Here is a 21,020-nt window from a genome sequence, read left to right as displayed (position 1 = left end):
CCCCCCCCCCCCCCCCCCGCCATTACCTCATTCCCTGGCCTCGTTCACGCCAATCCCGGCTTCTCCAGGGGTGTGGTAGCAGCCTGTTCTCGCGACTTTTGCCTTACCCTTCTCTCTCCCGTGCGATTTCTGTCGCGAGACTTCCTGCTCCTCCACCTCCTCCGCCGCTCCCTTTGCCGCCGCCTTAGCCCGGGACCCGGACCCAGCCTCTCCCTTACCCGAACACCGGCCCGGCTTCACCGAGGCCCCGGTCCCCCAACCCCGCCTCGCCGCCGCCATGGCGGACCCTAAATACGCCGATCTTCCCGGCATTGTGAGTACAGGGCCAGCCTCGGCTCCCCAGGACCTCAACCCCGACCTACTAAGGACCCCCAACAGACACTAACCAGTGTCCCCTCCTGCCTGCAGCCCCTCCTCCGCCCCAGGGCTCCAGCCCCTGGCTCCCCGACGGGCCGCAGCACCCTCCGGACTCTTTTTCTGACCCGACTTGGCCCTGCCGCGGAACGGCTTACCAGGCCCCTTTTCCGGCAGTCGCCGGTTTCTCCGCCCAGACATCGTCTCTGAGCGCTTATCACTTGTGCCCGAGTGGTTCTTCCAGCGGTGTCAGCACCACCCGTGTCTCCCCAAATCTCCCCATGAGCCCCCCCCATCCCCACCCCAAACAGACGTACCAGGCCACTTGGTGATGGCCTCCACCCTGCCAAAGAAGAGGTTACCCTGGCAGAACCCTTCTTGTGCCGATAGAAAATTCTGCCCTGCGGCCAAACCCCCCAGCCCCCGCACACGCCAGCCTCTACCCTCCTATTGTGCTGCCCTGCCTGCATTTTCAAGGGTGGGGGTTGGGTCACAGGACTTTGGGTACTAAGGTCCTGAGTCACTCTAAACCTTTGTGCCAGTGTGCTAGGATAGTGGTGTACAGGCTGTGGCCTAATTCGAAGATAGCCCTCTCCTACTTCTGATATAATGATTGCCAACGGCCCGCCCCCATTCTGATTCAGGTAACATCCTTGTCATCACTTACACTCAGTCACTTACACTCAGCCATTTACCATGAGGTCCCAGTTGTCCCTGCTGCCATCCCAACGCCTTTAAGACTGGGAACTGACATACAGTTCACTGGGCTGGTGGAAGAAAAGGGACAGAATCTTGGCCTCACAGCCTGCCTTCTCTGTTAGCTTATTCACATGGAGTGGTTCAGGGATGTTGGTGAATGCCGGTAATGAGGTAGGGTGGTCACTGCTTCTATCTGCAGGCCAGGAACGAGCCAGATGTTTATGAAACCAGCGACCTACCTGAGGATGATCAAGCGGAGTTTGATGCGGTAAGACCATGTGCTGCTTCAGGACCCCTCTGGACCCTAACCTCTCTCCCCCAGGCAGACCCTTTCCCTTCTCTGGAGAGCCACAGCAATAAGCGGGTATGCCAACCCAGCCTGGGAGGTATGTAGGTTGCACTGAATGATGCCAGGAAAGAGGGTCAAGTCAGTGGAGTCACAACTAACAAGTCCTGATCCCTGGGTCTTTTAAATGAAGTTGAAATAGCTCAAAACAGTTTAGTTTGGCGCTAGTGGTTTTGGTAGACCCCTGGATGCTAATCCATGATAATGAGTCATGAAGTGTGAGCACGTACAAACTACTCGAGGTTAGGAACTAGGCCCTTGATTTCATATAATATTTCACTCAGTACATGTTCATTAGTATCCTACCAAGAGCTAGATTTTGAAGTATAGAGGGATACACTTTTACATGAATACCCAGTATCCTTGGAGCAAAGAGTGAGAAAATGATGTGGAGATTTTAGAAAGATAACAGGTATGGTCAGAACAAAGGAAAAAAAAAATGAGAAAGACCATAAATATTTCATATCAGCAAAGGAGAGTCCCTTAGCACTTTCAGATCTAAGATGAACTCTGAGGAAGGAATTAGCTGTGGACACATTTTAGCCATGAGGGAAACCACTTAGCATTGTTTATTGAGTGTGTTCATTCTGTGTTGGTTTTTGTGCAATGCAGAGGATTAAATGTCCCTACCCTCAAGGATTCCCCCCCAGATGAATACAGGAGTTAGGAAACATATAAGCAACATGTAATAAACAAAATTGACTGGATGGAAGTCAACATAGTAAAAACTTGTATGTTAAGGGCCAAGGGGAACAAAGGTCTATTAGCAAAGCATGTCTTACAAAATGTGTTTTAGGTTCTATTCCAAAGCGAACTGGGCTAGGATCACATTGATGAACCAGGCTCAGTATGTGTGTCTGTAAGTCCTGTGGCTATGTCTGTGGGGCTGGTTAATCCTGGAGAATGCTGGCTGCTGGCTTATAATGTATGGCTTGGCGTACTCTCTTATTCCTTATTTGGTTTTCCCCATGTGGAAGTGGTTCCTACTCTGTGGGAACACCTTCCTGGTCTCCTCTCTCAGTGGTCTGTTCTTTGTGGCTTCTGTACTTGCTGGCATGTCAGTCTGTCCCCCAAGCTTGAGTATCTGGAATAATGCAGATGTTGTCATTGCTCAAGGACCTGGGTGTGCACCTGTCACTCCAAGATGTACCTTATTAGGAAGCTATTTTTGACCTCACGGAGCAGGAGTGTATGAGCCGAGGGCCTCAGTCCTCTGTCCTGTTTCACAGATGGTTCAACTTTGGCCTAGGCCTCTGCCTATAAAGTACCAAGTCTCCATGGTGAGACGATAGATGGAAGTTTGTCCATTTGTCACCAACTATCATACACACTGGCAGTATCACAGCAACCCCCTTTCCAGCCCAAACCATACATTGTAGATTTCCTTTTGAAAGTACTGGAGTGTTTCTTAAGAAGAGGACAGACATGGAAGCACCTGAATGTGCAGCCGTGATTGGCTGTTTCTCCCTGCTGAGCAGTGTATTTCAGGAGTACCTAGTGGGGTGGCTGATAGGGAGAGGATACCCAGTGTTCACTCCCTGCAGCATATTGCCTGCAATGACAGAGTAGGAGTGCACAGGAGCTGGGTGGTAAATACAGGGAGTTGCCTGCATCACCTAAAGCCCGGCTGAGTAGTCTTCATCACTAGGCAGGAGTGGGTGCGGTGCTTCAGGAGCCCAGGTGGGGGCGGGAAGCGGAGATGTTTACTGGTGTCAGCTAATTTCTCTGGCCTCTGGGTGTCCCTGTGGGCCTTGGGAGGGCAGCCTTCGGGAAGTCAGCTGAGTAATGGTTCTGTTACTGCTCTTAATATTGATGTAAATGTGCAGCTTGACGAGAGGTGGGTTGTACTTAGTCCGGAAGCCTCATGTCTGTGAGGCCTGGATTCTCACCAGCAGCCTGTGTCTTTTTCACCCTCCTTCCCAAGACCTAGCACAGATGACAGTGCACATCACCAGTGTTGTGGCTGAACCATGAGGTTTTCAGTCCCCTTCTTAACTCCCGGCAACAGAATGTTCTGCCTTAGTCTCCAGATTATTTTCAACCTTACTTTTATTAGTTTTTAAAATAGACAATATATTCACACAGAGCAAAAGTTTCTTCCTACCCCTGCCTGCCACCACTCAGTTCCCTTCTCCAAAGACAGCCAATATGACCAGCTTCTTATGGAACCTTTTGGGGGATCTCCAGATTTTTATTTAAAGGAGTAATCAAAGTGTTGGCCCTCACTGTCTTTTAACCTCCTTCGTCTGATTGTTCCACTGTGGGAAAAAAAAAATGAGCTGCTGAAGGAGATAATGTCCTCTAACATCCCTTAAAGATTATAAGTCCTAGTTTAACTTACGTAAAAGTATTACAGTTCCCATATTAGGGAGGATGAGGGAGGAAAGTAGCGTAAAAGGTTTTAGGTCTGCCAAAGATGATCCTGATTTTCCTCTATCCCTTTAAAACAATTTTAGCAGGAAGTAAAATGTTCTGAAATGAATGGGCCAGACAGCTGCACAGACTAGCCCTTTCCTCTTCAATCTAGGAGAATCTCATCTCTGTATTTCTGACACTCCTAGGTTGATTTGGGTGATGGCTTGTTTGGAGACTTTTAAAAAAATGTCTTATCAGGAAAGCTAATTCCCAACTAGAATTCCCTCCCTGTGGGGCCTGCAGCCTACCTGGGGTCTGCGAGGCATTCTGCTCACGGCTTTTGAACTGCTGGAGCAAGGAAAGTAAATTTAGGAAAGCTCAGTAGAAACAAGATACAGTTTCTCCCTTTATACCTCATCCATCTCTAATGGCATGTGGAAGGGGAGAGATGACGTAGCTGTAGTTCAATGGGGCCCTGGCAGAGCTGTTCTTCAAAGGGCAGGTCCTGCTAAACACTCCCCCAACCCGAGATGAGAACCTGTATGTTCTCTTCCTTACGGTTTGAGATATCATAGAGTTTGCTTGATTGTGTTCATTGACTGTTGGCGCTCTTGAACTTACCTGAGTTTTTCCTGATGCTTCCCCCATCCTCCCTCCTCACCACCTTGCCTGGACACTAGTTTGCACAAGTAAGACCATTCGATGCTTCTTCTTTGCATGGTTTTTTTTTCATCTGCCATCTTGCATGCAATACGCTGTCACTGTGCTATTGTTGTAGCTAATCGTTTTAAATTCTATTGAGTCCCTAGCTGGGTCACTAAGGGGCCCACTGGCCTTGTGTTTAAAAATCATTAATCAAGGTTTAGAAGTACAACTATGGTCCATGAATCATTGTCTCTTTCCCTTATCAGGTCTGTAAAATAAAACTGTCCAATGGAGGCTGGAGTAGAAACATGGAGACTAGGAATGCTTTTGGATGTGAGGCATGTAGAGGCTGGAGTTAGAAGGGGGTTGGCTTTCTCCTCCTCAGAGTGAAAGGAAGTTAAGAGAAAAGAAGGACTCTTAGCCATTCTGGACAAGGGTGAAGAACAAGGAGGACAGTCACAGGCCTCACTTCTTAGCTGGATGTAGATTATTCCTGGGAAAAACTCATTTTAATGTTCCCCGTGCTAAGCCTTTAGACAAAGGTAAATGGGATGGAAAAGGCATGTTCTATGCAATTTTAAGGTTATAATTCGGGTTACTTGTGCTTTCGTGAGTCTTTCTGTTTCTGTACCCCTCCTTTAGAAATGGATGACTGGTCAGCATCGTGTTGATCCGTCCTGGACAGTTTTATTCTACAGCACTCTCCAACTCCCTTGTCATCGTGGTTCTGAAGTTCCCCTAGCTGCAGTGTTGGCATAGAGCTCAGAGAGCAGCAGCGGCCTCTTTCCCTGTCTGATCTAGAACCTCAGGACTTGCCCTCTGAGGCACAGCCATTAAGCCAAACAGTCCTGGGGAGTCAGGGGGTCCATTAGTGAGAGGGACTGGGAGTCATGTACCAGGTAAGCTGGTACCTGAGTTCAGGGCACTTCAAATTTTCCAGTGAAGGTGGCAGGATGTACTGTTTCCATGGTGACTGTTACTACTCTAGGTTATAGGAATTATGGTGAGGAAAAACTCATCATCCCACAGTGCACCCGCGGGACAGACCTGGAGCTGGTATATACTGTTTACAAACTAATATACCACTTTTCCTTCCCTTTGGTTTCCTGTCCTCCCCCATTCTGCTTGCTCCTCATGATTTGAACTTGAACTTCCAGCTCAATGTTTGCTCGGTCTCCTTGAGTTTCTCCCAAGCTGGTTTTAGCTTGGTGGGGCAAGTCAGAGAAAGGTAGTGTGTGTGTGTGCCTCCCCTCGTGTGTTTGCATGCGTGCGCCTGTGAGTGCTTACACTCCCTCTGTGCAGAGACGTCCCAGTGTAGACCACAGGGCCTGATCTGCCTCGACCCTGAGCTGAAACAGGAGTTTTGGATTAGCTGGAGCCTGGCATCATACAGGACGGAGAGCTGAGGCTCAGGTGTATCTAGCTGAAATCCTCTGGGCCAGGAAGCACTTGTCTTTGTCCCACCATGCATCCTCATATACACATAACCATCTCCAGTCCTCCACCATCCCGTGTGCCCATCATAGAGCTCCTGGAGAGGCAGGGCATACAGCTAGATTTCCCCTCCTGGCACTTCTTTACCAATCTTGCTTAGAAGCGAGAACCTTATCTTTGTGGCTGTACTCAAAGAAGGCCTCTGTAAAATACTCTCACCTTTCCCTCTTGTCCACCGTCTAACCTCTGTGAACCTTGTGAACAGAGGGTCAAAGCAACATTTTCTGCACATGTGTTACTAGCTGTGAATCTTGACGTCCTCCTGATTCTTTGTGCTCGCACATCAGGGCAGAGCTGCTCTGGTTCCCTCAGTGCTCTAATCAAGATGGATACAAACACACTGGACTATCCAAGGGACCAGGACTTGCCCTGTCTCTCCACTGACAGCAGAGAATGAGAACGGGGCTGTAATTAGGGGTTTCGTATCTCCTGAAACTCACCGTCTGACATACTTTGTTCTGCCTAACCTAAAGTCCCATCAAACCACCCACATGGACGCCCTCATTGTGACCGATTCTGCCACCCAAAGGTCTTAATTCTTCAAGACTAGAGAAACCGAGAGACAGCGAGACTTGAACCATGAACTCCCACCTTGAGAATTACAGGCCCTCAGTCAGCTACATGTCCTCAGAATCTCCATCGCCTCTGCTTTGCATTCTGCCTTGTTCATCTCAGCCTCATCTCCCCCCACTTTCCTGTTCCATGCCACTAGCTTGCAACATCTCACTAGTTCTCAGAGGATCTTAAATTGCTGCTAATGGCAAAGTTTCACGACAGTCTTCCCACCAGAGAGGAAAGGGTCCCAGGCTCTTCATTCTCTTGGGGTATGTAGTGACTCCAGCTGAAATTTCTTGGCCCCCAAATTTTGCTAGGCTCCCCTGGGCCCTAGGGTGCAGTGTGTTTGAAGCTATCATATAGTGCATGTGACAATTTGCTAATAACAATTTTGTCTTTTTTTTCCCCCTCCCTCACCCCGATTTCCCCACTCCCTTTCCTTTTAACTCTTTTGATTTTCTCACCTCTGGGGAAACCACAAGGAGCTGGTAAGAAGCCTGACCTTTCATCTGCTTTTTAATGGGGTTGTGCTGTGATGGGCAGTTGTTCCTCTGTCCTTTTGTCTCTACTAAATCTTTAATCCCTCTGTCCGGCCCCTCCCCCAGCTGACAGCCTTTCCCATCTTCCGAATCACTGTAATGATACTGCCCCAAGCCCATGCCCCCAGACCTCTGAGACACTGGTGGGGTGGGTGCCATTGGAGGACCGAAGGGTGTCGGCCACCTGAGTCTCTGGGGCCATGTCCTTGGAGAGGCTCTGAGAGGATGCCAGCGTTGGGCAGCTCTCCTGATCCAGGACAGGGTCCTAAATGGGAATAGTGACATGAAAGCATTGTTCATCTTTGTCACTGTCCAGGACCTCGGAGACTCAGGTTTTGTGTGTTGATCCTTTTCTGCTCGTCTCCTTCCCTATTTCGGAAGTATGTAAGAAAGTAGGTTCTCATCAGCATAGTGCCTGGCCCATAATAAGGCTTAACAAATGGTAGCTGTGATTAATTTCATTCCTTGGTCTATAGTCTGTGCTGCTCATTTCTCTCTTTAGGAGGATTTTTTTTTTTTTTTTTTTTAATGGATTTCTACTTCATTGACCTTGACTGAGGAACTCACAGGCCGGAATGGCATACTCTTGATTATGAACTTAAGAAAAGGTGGCTGTCTCTTCTGATCAGGAGTCCTTCTCAGACAAGAGAGGCCAGGGACTACTCAGTTATTTGGCCTATGGGTGCTCTAGCCATACCTTTCAGACAAGATTAAAGAGCTAATACTTTGGAGCTCAGTTGTCTGCTCACCCTTGCATAATGGGACATTGAGCCCTTTTGTTTTCCCTTAATCTTTAGCTCTTGCCCCTCTGCTCTGCATTTCCTTGAAGAAGAGGTAAAGATCAAAGTTGATTTTTTCTCCTTACTCCCTCCCTTCCCTTATTTTTAAAGTTGCTCCTCATGCTGATTCCTTCTCTAATAGGAGACCAGAGATGTTGCTGCTTTTCGTGATGTCTCTCCTTCATCGTCCTTCACTCCCACCCGCGATACCCACACATGAGCAGAGACCCAGTCCAGTCCCGGCTGCACATTAGAGTCATCCGGGTAGCTTTTCGACTGGCCTACTATCCTGGCCCTACCCCAGAACAATTCAGTCAGAATCTACAGAGGAGAGCCCAGGCCTCTTTTTTTAATTTTAATTGGTTTTTGTTTTTTGATTTGTTTTTACATTTTCTAAGTGACACAGCTGTGCGGCAGGGTTGAGAACCGCTGTTGTAGTTAACAGGAAAGACTCACTGTGCCTGCCTCCTGTAGAAGGTGGAGACGGCATCCCCAACAGAAAAGGACTTCTGAGCCTCCTCCCTGCTCCCTCAGTACTGTAGAGAGAGCTGTCGGACTGCTGGCAGGTGGCCTGGAAGGGTAGTCTGGAGTGCCCGGGCTTGGTGTAGTTATTGGAATCTGAACAGCCAGTCGATGCTTAGTAAGGAGGGAACCTCTCTGCTTCAGTCCCTAGGGCAAATCCTCTTTATTGTTTTCTTTACTGCACTCCCTGTTTATGGAAGAGCTTAGTGCTTGAGATGCTACAGAGGGCTCGGGGAGAAGAGTTAGGTGCTACAGCTTCTCTTGGAAAAGATGCTGGGCCACCTCTGTGGCAGGACATAGGCACAGCCCTTACCCACAGGTCCTTGGGGCAAGCAGATAGCACATATGCTTATCACTTCTAAGATGTCCCTTAAGAAGAAGAAGACATTGATCTCTGGCCTCTTTTCTCCGTACCCTGAATTCCCCACCCTCGTGGCAGCCTGGAAACAGGGCTGCCCGGCAGGCCCTCTGCCAGCCTTCCTTTTGTATCTAAGAGCTGGTGTCTTCCCTTCAGCAGCACATTCACCCCGGGAGTTAGCGGCTTGATTGTCTGCCATCCTTGCTTTTCCTGCCCCCACCTCCCCCCAGCAAATATGGAAGATTAGCTTGAAATGGCCTTCCTCAGCAGCAAGGAAATTGACTTTTGGGAGGGGGAGGTTAAAAGAGGTCAGGTTGGTTCCTTGCCCTGAGTGCATGGTGTGTGCCACATAAGAGGGAGGGCCCAGTTGGATGGGGTCGGGGGATGGGAGGCTTATGTACAGAATGGGTGGGGAGGTTATGCTGCCTCTGTCCTCACTTGAATCAGGGTGTTAATATTTATACAACTGAGACTAAATTTACTGGGAAGCTTCCGTTTCCTAGGTTGAGCTGGGCTCAGCAGCTTGGAGTGGAACTGCCCTTCTTTTCCCTTGGGAAAGTAGGGCCCAGTCTCCTCTAATGGTTTGGGGATTTTGTGGGGTCAGGAAAGTCTAGGGGGAGAATGAATCTGCCTCTGGCCTAAACTACCTATTCCTGCAGGAGGAGCTGACGAGCACAAGTGTGGAGCACATCATTGTCAATCCCAATGCTGCCTATGACAAGTTCAAAGACAAGAGAGTGGGGACAAAGGGACTTGGTGAGACCAAGCTGGAAATTGGTTGGGGGGAGGCCTATCCTCAGGTCGAAGTGACTTGCTTTGGGGAAAGGGTCATTGGTGGAGATCTTTCATGGTAGCCCTGACAGTCAAGTCACGGGAGGCCATGACTACCTTGGGGCTCAGTCAGGCCCTCAATTCCATCTTCTTTTCTTGGCAGATTTCTCAGATCGTATTGGAAAAACCAAGAGAACAGGATATGAATCTGGAGAATATGAGATGGTTTGTTGTGTGTGTGTGTTGATGGGGATGGTACAGGTGATCCTGTTTAGGGGAGAACTCAAGGGATACAGTCGGCTTCTGAGTTTCTCTCTCACTGGGGATCCTGAGGAGCCCAGCAGGATACAGTTGAGGATGCTTAGTCCCCTTGCTGTTTGCTCTGTAGAGTCTCTGGGCCTCCAGCTACCTCCAGTTTTTCTGTACTGGGGTGTTGTGGATTCTGAGTTGGATAGGTTACGCTTATAACTTGGGTCCAGGGTTCGGATAAATTCTTGAAGCTCCCTATATTAAGAGGGGTAACTTCCCTGTCTGTGTCTGCTTTCTAGCTTGGAGAGGGTCTGGGAGTGAAGGAAACCCCACAGCAAAAGTACCAGCGACTACTGCATGAGGTCCAGGAGCTGACAACTGAAGTTGAGAAAATCAAGGTAACTAAACTCTCTTCTCCATTCACTGCTCTGACTTACGTAGCAGAGGAGGACCTCACAGTAGGAGGAGAAACATTCCCTAAGCTCCTGGGTAAGGGAGCTGAGGTTCCTAGGTTTAGGAATATATATAAATCTACATTCAGTGCCATGGATAGTTAAAAACCATCCAGTGACTTCCAGCCACAGCAAATTTTTTTAAGTTTATTTATTTATTTTGAGAGAGAGAGAAGGAGTGAGAGGGACAGAGAGAGAGGGAGAATCCCAAGCAGGCTCCCAAGTTCAACACAGAGCCTGATGCGGGGCTCGAACTCACAAAACTGAGATCATGACCTGAGCCGAAATCAACAATTGGACGTTTAACCAACTGAGCCACCCAGGTGCCCCCAGCCACAGCTATTTTTAAGGGTCTTGATCCTGTTTTTTTGGACTCGATTCACACTTGCTCCCCCCCCTCCCCGTTGTCTACTTCACACCAGACAACAGTGAAGGAGTCAGCCACTGAAGAGAAGCTCACCCCTGTGGTATTGGCGAAACAGCTAGCAGCCCTGAAGCAGCAGCTTGTTGCGTCCCACCTGGAGAAGCTGCTGGGACCAGATGCAGCGATCAACCTCACTGACCCCGATGGGGCGCTGGCTAAGTGGGTGCCCTACTTCGTTGGGAAATCATTGTCGACTGGGGCACAGGGGAACTCAGCCAGGTGCTGGCTAGGGTACTACAGGGAGAGGTAGCCCAGTTGTTCCTTAATGCTGAACGTGAGGCAGAAATGAGAGTGACTGCGCTGGCCCACATCCTTCAAGACCTCATATTATGACTTGGTCTCCTGGCCCAGGCGCCTACTGCTGCAGCTGGAAGCAACAAAAAACAGCAAAGGAGCTGGTTCAGGAGGAAAGACCACCAGTGGGACCCCTGCAGATAGTAGCCTTGTCACTTACGAACTACATTCTCGGCCTGAACAGGACAGATTCTCTCAAGCTGCCAAAGTAAGTGTGTATGTAGGGTGGTCGGGGGGCCGGGGCGAGGTGGCCCTCAAGACTTTCCTACCTCTCTCTAAGGGCTCAGATCTGAGGAGAGGGTGCTGGGAACGTTTAGGGACATGTTCCAGAGAACAGAGACCCTGGGCAGAGTGGAGAGGAGAGGGGAATGGCGAGCAGGCAACAGAGAAGAGCAGGATCTTAGTGCCCACTGCAGCAGCAGGGAGGCGCATGGCGACTCACACCTCCTTTCTCCTCTCTAGGTTGCAGAACTTGAGAAGCGCCTGACAGAGCTGGAAGCGACAGTCCGCTGTGACCAGGATGCTCAGGTCAGGGGCTCTACTGTACTTAAGTCTGACCCTTGGATCCCGCACCCTTCCCCCTTATGTCCATAGCATTCCACAAAACGCTGGAAAGAGTGGGAAGGCCTTTGGTTATTGGACCAGCCAGTGGGTTGCCAGCTAGAAAGGATGGGAGAAGGTAACAATCGCATGGAGATATAAGAACCACTGGTTTCTTTCCTCCTTTTCCCCACCAGAATCCCCTTTCAGCAGGTCTACAGGGAGCCTGTCTTATGGTGAGTGTAAAAGGAGCCAGAGTGTTTGGATTACAGAGGTGATCCTGAGAGTGGGTTTTCTTGGAGAACTGTTTTTGGGTCTGTAGCTCTACATTTAATTACCTTCAGGGGAATGGGGGAGGGCCTCTTCCTAGTCTGATCCTTTCTCCTTCGTGAAGCTTGTCCCAACCCCCACCCCCAGGAGACCGTGGAGCTGTTGCAAGCAAAGGTGAACGCCCTGGACCTTGCAGTTTTGGACCAAGTGGAGGCTCGGCTACAGGTACTAAGTGGAGGGCACACTGGATTACAGGTATCTTGGGACTTTGGAAGCCCTGGGTGCCCTGTCAACCTTAAGTCTGTGTTTTCAGAGTGTCCTGGGCAAGGTGAATGAGATTGCCAAGCATAAAGCTTCTGTAGAGGATGCAGATACACAAAGCAAGGTCAGGAAGAGCCCTTTCCCTCATTTTTATACGCTTTCCTGCTCCCTCGTGCTCCCGGAGTCCTCCTGGTGGTCCTGCCAGAGCGCGAGCGCATTGACTCCCAGGTGCTGTCTTCATAAGCTCTGATCAGCTGAGAGTCAGGGCAGCGTGTCAGTCTTGTCCCACCTGAGTGAAACGATCCGTGTGTACTTTGCTCAGCCACCCCCTCTGGGCCCTGCCATGTCCCCCCAGGTGCACCAGCTATATGAAACCATACAGCGCTGGAGCCCCATCGCCTCCACCCTTCCAGAGCTGGTGCAGAGACTTGTCACCATCAAGCAGCTGCATGAGCAAGGTGGGAGGCCGGCTGCCAGGGGAACTAGGAGGAACTGGAAAGTGGGCAGCCTGTGTTCCTTCCCTCTCGTCTTGGATTCTAACCTCATCGTCTCTTACCTTCTTTTGCAGCCATGCAGTTTGGTCAGCTCCTGACACACTTGGATACCACACAGCAGATGATTGCTAGTTCCCTCAAGGACAACACTACCCTCTTGACTCAGGTGTGTGCCCCTCTTGGTCTGCAGCCTCCCTTCCCTGGCACAGACTAGTAGGGTCTGCCTGGGTCCATATAGTAACCTGTTATTGTGGCAGGGGTTTGCTTTGAGTCTCTACTGTTTTTCAGTGGTCGTGGGACCTATGACAACTATTTAACGTGTGAACCTCCATCTTACCATCTGAAAAATTATACCTACCTCAGGGTTGTGCGGATTAGGTGAAGTACCAACGGTTGAATCGTTAGGAGTCCAGTGAACTTCAGTTTTTCCTATAACACCTACTGTGTCCTCATCCAAATGCTCCTGTATCCAGAGCACAGCACGTTGGGAGGAACATGGACTTGAAGTCAACAGCCAGGCTCCAACCTAATTCTGCCACTTCTTTTCGCACACTGGACAGAGCCTCACATCCTTCACGCTCACCAGTGCCCAGCACACAGTCCTCGGTTTCTCTTGCGAGGCACTGTTTTCAGTGCTGGGGGCAGAAGTAAAGCTGAGAAACCACCTTAGGACTGTCAAGATAAATGAACAAATATATAAAGTATAATATGTCTTTCCTCTGTACAGCAGTTTTCTCAAGTTTCAAGTCCGTAAAATCCTCATTTCAACAAAATCTTACATGTCCCTCATTACAGTAAACAGATCAAAGAATAGTACTGGTGGAGTCCTGCCTGCGTGGCAGACCCTGGGCTGGGTCCATCGGACTCCAAGGGTGGTTTGAAAACTGCTGCTCTACCTCCCTGCTCCAGGGCCCATCGGCTCGGCTTCTGTTTCTCTTGTCTTCTCTGAGAGAACTTCTCCAGGCCCTCAGCCAGGTAAGTACCTGGGCCTGTTGAAGAGTAAAGCAGCTCTATTACTTTCTAGGTGCAGACAACCATGCGTGAAAACCTGTCCACAGTTGAGGGGAATTTTGCCAACATTGATGAACGGATGAAGAAACTAGGAAAGTGAGCACCTTTAGGAGATGCAGAACAGGGGTAATCCCTACCCCTTCGAACTGTTAACAGCTTACTTAGGGTTTCCCCTTAATCATAACTCTTACATCCCCATCCCATTTGACACTGGGGGCAAGGGGTTCTTCTTGCATGTGGGGTTTACACTCCTCCTCTGATGAATACAGACTGGTAGCGGTTGGGGGGCGGGGGCATGAGATGGTGGTCTCCCCTCAGGCTCCAGGGACGTGGGCCCAGCCACACGCCAGCTCCCGTCCAGTACTGCTTTTCCCGGGGTGGGGAAGGATTGGGCCCTGTCCTCCAGCACAGTTCCCGTGGCTGGCTGTAATACTGTACAACTGTTTCTGACCATTAAATGCCGTTGTACTCTGCATGATCCCTGCTGTGTTTTCTGGGGGAAGAGGCGGCACTGAGACAGACCTTCATGGTGTAACAGGCAGTTTAAGCCACTCTCCGCTACAAGAGGATTTAAGTTGGAACCTGTTCTTACCAGAGAATTAAGGAAAAAATGAGTACAGAGTCAGAGCCAGAGTTTCAAAATATTCTCATCTGTTAAATTAAGAGTGTCTCCCATAGAAAAGCAGTGGAGGCCCCACAGGGCAAGTACAAAACAGAATTAAAACTCCCAAGGGTCTTGTCTTTACAAAAGAAAAGGCAGGAGGCAGCCCCTGGACAGCGGGTCGTGCTGGCCGCTCCGGTTGGACCACGGTGCATAATCCTCAGTCGCATCATCACAACGTCTCTGAGCGTTTCGGTGGGGGGAGAAGGGGCAGTGTAGTGTGTGTGGGAGGAGAGACCCCGAGGGCTCTCTGTGCCCCCTTACCCCCGTTTCTATCCCAGAGGAAAGTAAAGGGAAGCCGGCTACACCTTGAAATGAGGCTATGTGTTTCAAACCTGGGGACGGGGTAAGAGGGGGTCTGTGCTTTGAGCAACCTGAGCCAGAGGCAGAGGGCTGTTGGAGGGGTGAGGGGGGAAGGTGTGATGCTTATTGCTTTGTACCTTTCACTGGGAAGGAGGGCAGCAGCCAACAGTAGCTCACAGGTTTGTAAACTGAGCCTGCTGGCTTCAAGAAGGGAGGCAATGAAGTCGAATTAAATATAAAAGAGTCATTTGTGCAAAAATAACTTAAACAAATAAAAGACCTGGGGAAGGGGGTGTTCCCCTTAGCCTGGTGGGGAGAGGGCCATATACCACCCCCCCAGGCCTTTTCAGTGACATGGCTTTGGGGGGGAGGGGGTGAGCTTCCCTACCCCCTGCAATGGCTCAGGATGGGATTGTAGGGGAAGGGGTTGCATTTGTGCTCTGAGTGGGGAGTAGTGCCCCCACCCACTGTCCACAGGTGCAGGTGGCTGGCAGGGGCTCCCAAGGCTCAGCACTCAGCTCTCCCCTGTCAGGGTCAGATCCAGCTCCAGGTATGGCTGCTAAGGGGCCAGTTTCCTCCTCTTGTTTTTGGCAGGACGGCCAGGGCGGGCCCGGGGAGGCAGAGGGACAGCCGCCTATACAAGAGGGGAAGTTGAAAGAAGTGAGCAAACGGCTAGGTATTGGGAAGTCTTTTATTTCCCCCCCATGCCCTCTAATCCTCTTCTCCTCCTGCCTCGGCCCTTACAACCCCACAACCTCACCCCCCTACCCTGCAACCCTGACTCACACTTACTCGGGTCGTGGGACTGGGGTCCAAGGTAACATCCTGGCGGGAGCTATTGCTGTTCCGAGCAGGGCTGCAATAAGGGCACAGGTGATCAGGAACACCTCCCCAAGCACTGGGCGAAGTTCAAAGTTTGGGTGGGAAGCTTTCCACTTTTGGATAATAAGGGCCTAGTATCCTTATTCATATGTGCCTTTTTGAAAGCCACGCCACTCTAGACATTTCTACAGACCCATCAAGAAGTAGGAAAAGGCCAGCATGGCGGTAGGCCCAACACTCACTTGTATTTTCTCCTTCGGCCACGACGAGACTTTCTGACTACCCCTGGGGGCACCTGGGAAAACACGGACTGTATGTGTAGGAAAAGTTAGGAAGAGGAACCAAGTTCCCAGGCTTTCCTCAGAGCCCTTCAGCCCAGACCTCCATCACCCTGCACTCACCTTAAGGTCCTCGGAATGGGGTCCAGGAGGGGATGGATCCTTGGGTTCAACACCCCCTTCAGCCAGCTCCCCATTATGCTGCCAGTGATGGGTCCTTCTTGGGGACCGTTCCATTTGTCCATTGAAGCCACCACGTGCCCCCCACTTGAGGGCCAGTCGGCCAGGCTCCCGCCGGCTACCAGGCTTTCGGCCCCGGCCTGGCCTGGCCTCACCATTAATGCCCCTAAGTCCCCCTCCTCCCCTCCGGCCCCGTTTCCCTGACCCCCTCCCAGTGAGCAGCTCAGGGACTGGGGGGTCGGGAGAACTGTGGGGTGGGGCTAAGGCACTGAGGGGAGGCCGGGCAGGCTCCGGTTCCAGGGCTGAGGTGGGGCTCTGAGGGGGCAGACAAGGGGCTTCTGGCTGCTCTGGAGGAATCTGCAGGCATAAATAAATAAATAAATAATAAGATCTTAGTCCCAAATATGGTTGCTCTGTTACTGTAACTCAAGAAAACCTTATATATCCAGTTCAGGGAAAAAATGCTGTCCCTGATACACACATGCCCCCACGCTCACCTGGAGACTCTGTAGCAGGCAGGCGAGGGGACTAGAAGCCTCTGAGAGGGGTGGAGGAGCTCCCCCCCCAGGGAGGAGCTGCAGCCCCAGCTGGCCAGAGAGAAGAGGGCCAGGAGGCTGCAACAGGCTGGGGAGGGTTCCAGGGCTGCTGGTCAGCGAAGACAGATCACCTGTGAGGAATGAGGTGGTCAGGAGTCTCCCTAGACAACCCAGTTAGGCTGAACGGACCCTATTAATCTCTTAGGCTTAACCCCAGGGAGTCAAAGACTCTTCCCCAACTCATCTGGCCTCTACTCCCAATTTTTTACTGATTCCTTTCTTCTCTTTCACATCAGTGTTTTCCCTCAGACTCACCCAGCAGGCTGGCACTCAGCAGAGGGCTAAGGAGTTGGGGGGGTCTCCCTGAGTTGGAGGGGGCCTTGCCCAGAGAGGAGGCCCCCGGGTCAGTAGTTGCCGTGGTGACACTGGAGGTAGGTGGTCCAGGTTGGGGGGCACTCAGGACACAGGGCTAAAGAGAACGGTTATAACGCTGTACGCGTGAAGCATTTAACAAACGTCTAGTACTGTCACACAATCTCACTGAAGTCCCACGTGAAGTAGGCCACACTTATTAAATACAGACCCAGTTCTTGCAGCCATCCTACCCCCAGCCAAGAACTAAGCCCTCCCCAAAGGCCCCGAGGAAGAGCTAGAGCTCAGGCATGAAACCGAAAGCCTTTGCCTTAGATTCGCAGCTCCCACCTCTGATTCCACCTCTTGCTCTGTCCCACCCACTCATCCCCTATCCTCACCTGGGGGGGTGTCCCCGAGGGGGNAACAGTAGGGGGGGCAGGTCTCCCAGACCTGAAAATGTCTCCCCACTTGGACCCCCAGCTCCCTCTGCAGATCCTTCCCCATCCCCAGCTGTGGGGCCCAGGGCCAACAGGGGCAGGAAAGAGGCAAGGAGGTTGCTAGGAGGTGCAGAAGGGGGCGGAAGAAGGTCTGAGGGGGGTGGTGGAAGCAGGGAAGCCACCAAAAGCGAAGGCCCTTCAGGTTCGCCTGGGGCTAGGGGAGGCCCAGGTCCCCCTGGTGGGGGTAGCAAGGGCTCAGGGGGAGGTTGTCCCCCTCCCCCAGCCAGCACGCCAAATAAACTGTGGCTGAGCAATGGAGAAGGTGGAGGTTGCCCCAAACTCAGTGGGAGAGGCAAGGTCCCTAGCATCCCCGGGAAGCCGGCTCCACTCAGCGCCAGGCCCTGCTCAGGACTAGGGAAAGGGAAAGCCTCCCCACCAGCCAGGGGAGGCAGAGGGCAGGCTGGGCCCGCCCCCATCCCAAGCCCTTCAGATGGGCTTTGAAGCACAGGGCTGGGGACCAGGGGGGCTTTGGAGGCAGCTGGTGGGGCAGGGGCACCTGCAAAGGAAAAGAAAAATTCAGCTCAAGAAAGGACCTTTCTTCCTCCCAGCGTCCAAAGAACCCAACCATCACGCCTCCAACCCAGAAAACCACCAAAGAGCTCTCTAAACTCCCCTAAATACCTTGGCTGCCTTTTCCACCTGAGGAGAGGAAGGCTGTGGCACACACACGTACCTGGCACACTGCTGAGGCTGCCACTGGTGGTCCCAGGCAGGGAGGGCGGGATAGGGTGCCTGGGCTGGGGAGGGCTCCCTGAGGAGAGGGCTGGAGGAGGAGGAAGGTGTGCATCTGACCCCAAAAGGTTAAAGCTTCCATCAGAGTGGGAAGGGCCAGGGGTGGGGAGTCCCAGCAGGGACAGCACAGAAGGGAGAATAGGTTGGGATGGCTCAGGGAGAGGAAAGGGTTGTGGGGCGGGAGCAGGGGCCCGAGGACGGCTCCGCCTAGGGGCTTGAGGGCCTCCCCCTTCTAGCAATCGCAATACCGTTGGGGGTCTGCGGGGACGACGTTGAGAGGGACGGGGTGACGAGGAGTGGGAAGCTGAGGGTGTCTGGGCACGGGGCCTTCGGCCCTGTAAAGTGCTGGGAGGGGGGAGCGGGGGGTGCTGTGCCTTGGCCGCTGCGGAGAGTAGGCTGCTAGCAAGGAAGGGGGGTGCCCCAGGCCCCTCCACCGTGGGGGCCCCTCCCAGGGGTCCCAAGACCAGGGGCAGGTGCATAGTGGCTGAAGACACTGGTGGCTGAGTGGCAGGACCAGGGGGGCCAGGGGGACCAGGGAGATTATTGCTTGGGGGCAGAGGAGGGGGTGTTAAGGCATCACTACAGTGGAAGAGAGAAGGGTCTGAAGGTGGCGAGGAGGAGGCATGGGGGGCTGGAGAGGAGCCCAGGTCAGGGGGCACCAGGCTGGATCGGAGGGCAGCTCCCCAGTTGTAGGAGGGAGCATTGAGGCTGATAGCAGGTGGAGGAGGTGGGGCTGGAGAGGGGGCGTTGCCCCTTGGAAGGAAACAGGGGCTGCTGCTGCCTCCAGAGGGGACTGGGTCTGGAAGCCTTGGTGGTGGGAAGAGCCCCCCAGGGCCTGCTAGAGGGGGAAAGGCCTGTGGAACTGAGGATGGTTCTGGGGGAAGGGAGCCGGGGCCCCCATTAAGTGGAGTTGTAGGAGGGACTCGACAGGGAGGACGGGCAGAGGGGGGCCCTGGGGACACAGTGTGGAACATTTGGGGGCTCGCTCCCTCTCCTGCAATAAATGAGAAATGAAGGGTCAGTCTGTGGCTCCCCTTCCAACAACTTTGTTTTGTCTTCTCCATCCCATCTCCCATAAATCCCCAACCTCCCTGTACCTGCCTCTCACAGGGCAGCTCCCCACTCCACCCTTCTCCTTGTTTCCTCTCATAGAGCTCCTCCCACCATCCCTCTTCCAGGCCCTTAAGTTTTCCTCAGTTGTGGGCAAAGTGGAGAAGACTCACCAGGAGAAGAGTGTGAGCAGGTGGTCTCCATGCTTCGGTACAGAGTTGCCATGGCAACAGCTTTCCGCCGGTGGTTGCACAGCTTGGTCATGTCCTCCTCTGATGCGGGCCCCACCCCAGCCCCACCCGGGGTCACCGGGGCCAAAGGGTCAAAGTTGAAAACCTGTAAGGCAGGAGTCACGGACAGGGACCCTGAGACAGCGGAATCTGTGAGAAGAGCTACCATGGTCAGTAACTTGCATTAGGTCACTTGGCTTATCCCTGTAATCTCTGGCACCCCTCACCACTCTGACCTTGGGGACATTGAGTGGACACTCCAGACCACACTTGCAGGTCCCATCGCTGAGGAGGTAGCTCCGGGTTTGCTCCAAGGAAGACAGCTCTGTGCCACTTGGGCTGGGAGAGGACAGGGTCAGAGAGTATAGAATTAGCAGACACGAAATCAGGAAACATGCCTAAAAGGACAGTTCTTTAATCAAAGACCTTCCTGGGAAGGACAGAGGATAAGGGATGTGGAAAGAGAAAGAAACAGATTTAAAGGGCCAGATACACAGAGCAGAAAAGCTGAGGAAAGAACAGAGAAGAGCAACAGGGTAGGTACCAGATATCTAGAATTCGAAAGGAGGGGTGGGAAAGACAGCTCAGGCCCTGAACGGCTTGGGGAGAAGACTGTGGGAACAGTCAGGAGCCTTACCTGATATAGAGCACAGCACCCTCTCGAACACAGCGCTGCCAGCCGATGGGGACAGATGTGGCCACAGGGCCCCCAGCTCTGTCTGCTCCACTGCTCTCATTGCCCCCATTCATTGTGTGTAATCAGCTCCCACGTGCCTGAGAACAGACATCCATGTGGGCATTAGGGAGGATTAAACTGTGCTGGGTACCTGAGGGAGGACTCCAGGAAGGCAAAGACTGTGGGGTGACCCAAGAACTCAGGGGTATGGAGAAACCCTCAGAGAGCTGAGAGAGAAAATGAAGAAAGCTCTGCCATCCCGCCATGGCTACCTGAACATCTCTGCAAACATTGTGGGGTCCAGTCTAAAGCCGGGGCCTCCGGCTTAGCCCACACCTGCAACACAGGAAAGAGAAAGGAGTGTCGGGAATCTGCCCGACTCAGAAGAGCACCAAAGCTCAGGATGCTCCCAAGGGAAAGATCCTTAACCACATGAGGTCAGTGCCCACACAGATCTCAGGGGTCTGCTGGCCGAGTCAACAACCATCCTTTCCATGTACAGGCCGCAGGAACCAGAGGATCAAAGCCTCCACTCCCAGGGACCAAGGAGTCAGAACCCAATCCCTAGACATAAAGGACAAGCCTCCTTTGTCCCATCAGAAACTACAAGACTTCATCCTGGAGTGTGGGCAAATTCCCATAATGCCAGGCCACTAGGAAGTTTCCCAGAGAGCCTGGCCCCCTGCTGTTCCCTACTCCCCAGGAAGATCATATAAAAAGTACAGATTGCCCCACAGGTCATCAGGCAATTGCCCAACTGCCCACTGGGGTGGTACCAACAGAACCCCTCCATGCCTGTTCCAGGAGACAATCACTGATCTAGTTCATTTGGGTCTTCTTAGGAAAGGCTGGAATCATAGCTCTGTCTTCTCCCAAGATACTGAGAAGCTCCTGATTTCCCCCCAAGCCTAAGGCAAGGGGATTTAGCAGCTCCTACCCCAGTGGCTTCAAACTGGCTCTAAGAGGGATTCTCCTCTGATATGTGGGGACGCCCCCTCCCCAAAAAAAAACCCTGCAAGTATCCTCTCCAACCTCACCATCGCTCCCACCCCACACTGGCGGCTTCTAAACTTTCCCTCTCATAACAAGGCGCCCTGTCACCCAGCCTGCTTCCCTCAGCTTGGGGAGGAGGGGAAGGCGCACGAAGTAGGAAGGAACTTGGGGAGAGGGCGGGCGGAGGGTGGGCGAAGCACTGAGGGGAGGGAGGTGAAGAAGGCAAAAAGTCAAGCAGTGAGACGGAGAAACGGCGGGGGCAGGTGAGGGTGGGGAAGTGGCGATGGGGCCTAGGA

The 21,020-nt window shown here is 52.3% G+C and overlaps 2 protein-coding genes across 2 annotated transcripts in view; one reads left to right on the top strand and one right to left on the bottom strand.

The window, feature by feature from the left end:
• Positions 1-120: 120 nt before the first annotated feature.
• Positions 121-13,885, top strand: DCTN2 (dynactin subunit 2). The gene is made up of 14 exons (XM_077757572.1): positions 121-313; positions 1,253-1,321; positions 9,306-9,402; positions 9,581-9,642; positions 9,966-10,064; positions 10,541-10,701; positions 10,894-11,044; positions 11,299-11,364; positions 11,574-11,612; positions 11,794-11,871; positions 11,960-12,031; positions 12,263-12,365; positions 12,476-12,567; positions 13,426-13,885. Exons 1-14 carry the CDS (start codon positions 278-280, stop codon positions 13,510-13,512), a joined length of 1,212 nt encoding a protein of 403 aa, XP_077613698.1. The 5' UTR covers positions 121-277; the 3' UTR covers positions 13,513-13,885.
• A 156-nt stretch (positions 13,886-14,041) lies between these two features.
• MBD6 (methyl-CpG binding domain protein 6) overlaps positions 14,042-21,020 on the bottom strand; it is an 8,595-nt gene continuing 1,616 nt past the window's right edge. The window contains 12 exon segments of the mRNA XM_077757571.1: positions 14,042-15,010; positions 15,169-15,232; positions 15,441-15,493; positions 15,600-16,013; positions 16,154-16,323; positions 16,508-16,728; positions 16,945-17,539; positions 17,717-18,769; positions 18,999-19,161; positions 19,292-19,394; positions 19,693-19,829; positions 20,004-20,067. Of these exon segments, the coding sequence (XP_077613697.1) occupies positions 14,936-15,010; positions 15,169-15,232; positions 15,441-15,493; positions 15,600-16,013; positions 16,154-16,323; positions 16,508-16,728; positions 16,945-17,539; positions 17,717-18,769; positions 18,999-19,161; positions 19,292-19,394; positions 19,693-19,805 (3,024 nt within the window). The 5' untranslated portion in view covers positions 19,806-19,829; positions 20,004-20,067 and the 3' untranslated portion in view covers positions 14,042-14,935.

This window comes from Crocuta crocuta, unplaced genomic scaffold, assembly GCF_008692635.1.
Source record: "Crocuta crocuta isolate KB4526 unplaced genomic scaffold, BGI_CrCroc_1.0 scaffold549, whole genome shotgun sequence".
Classification (NCBI taxonomy): domain Eukaryota; kingdom Metazoa; phylum Chordata; class Mammalia; order Carnivora; family Hyaenidae; genus Crocuta; species Crocuta crocuta.
The sequence above is the reverse complement of the archived record's forward strand: the minus strand, read 5'-3'. Positions and strand labels throughout refer to the sequence as shown.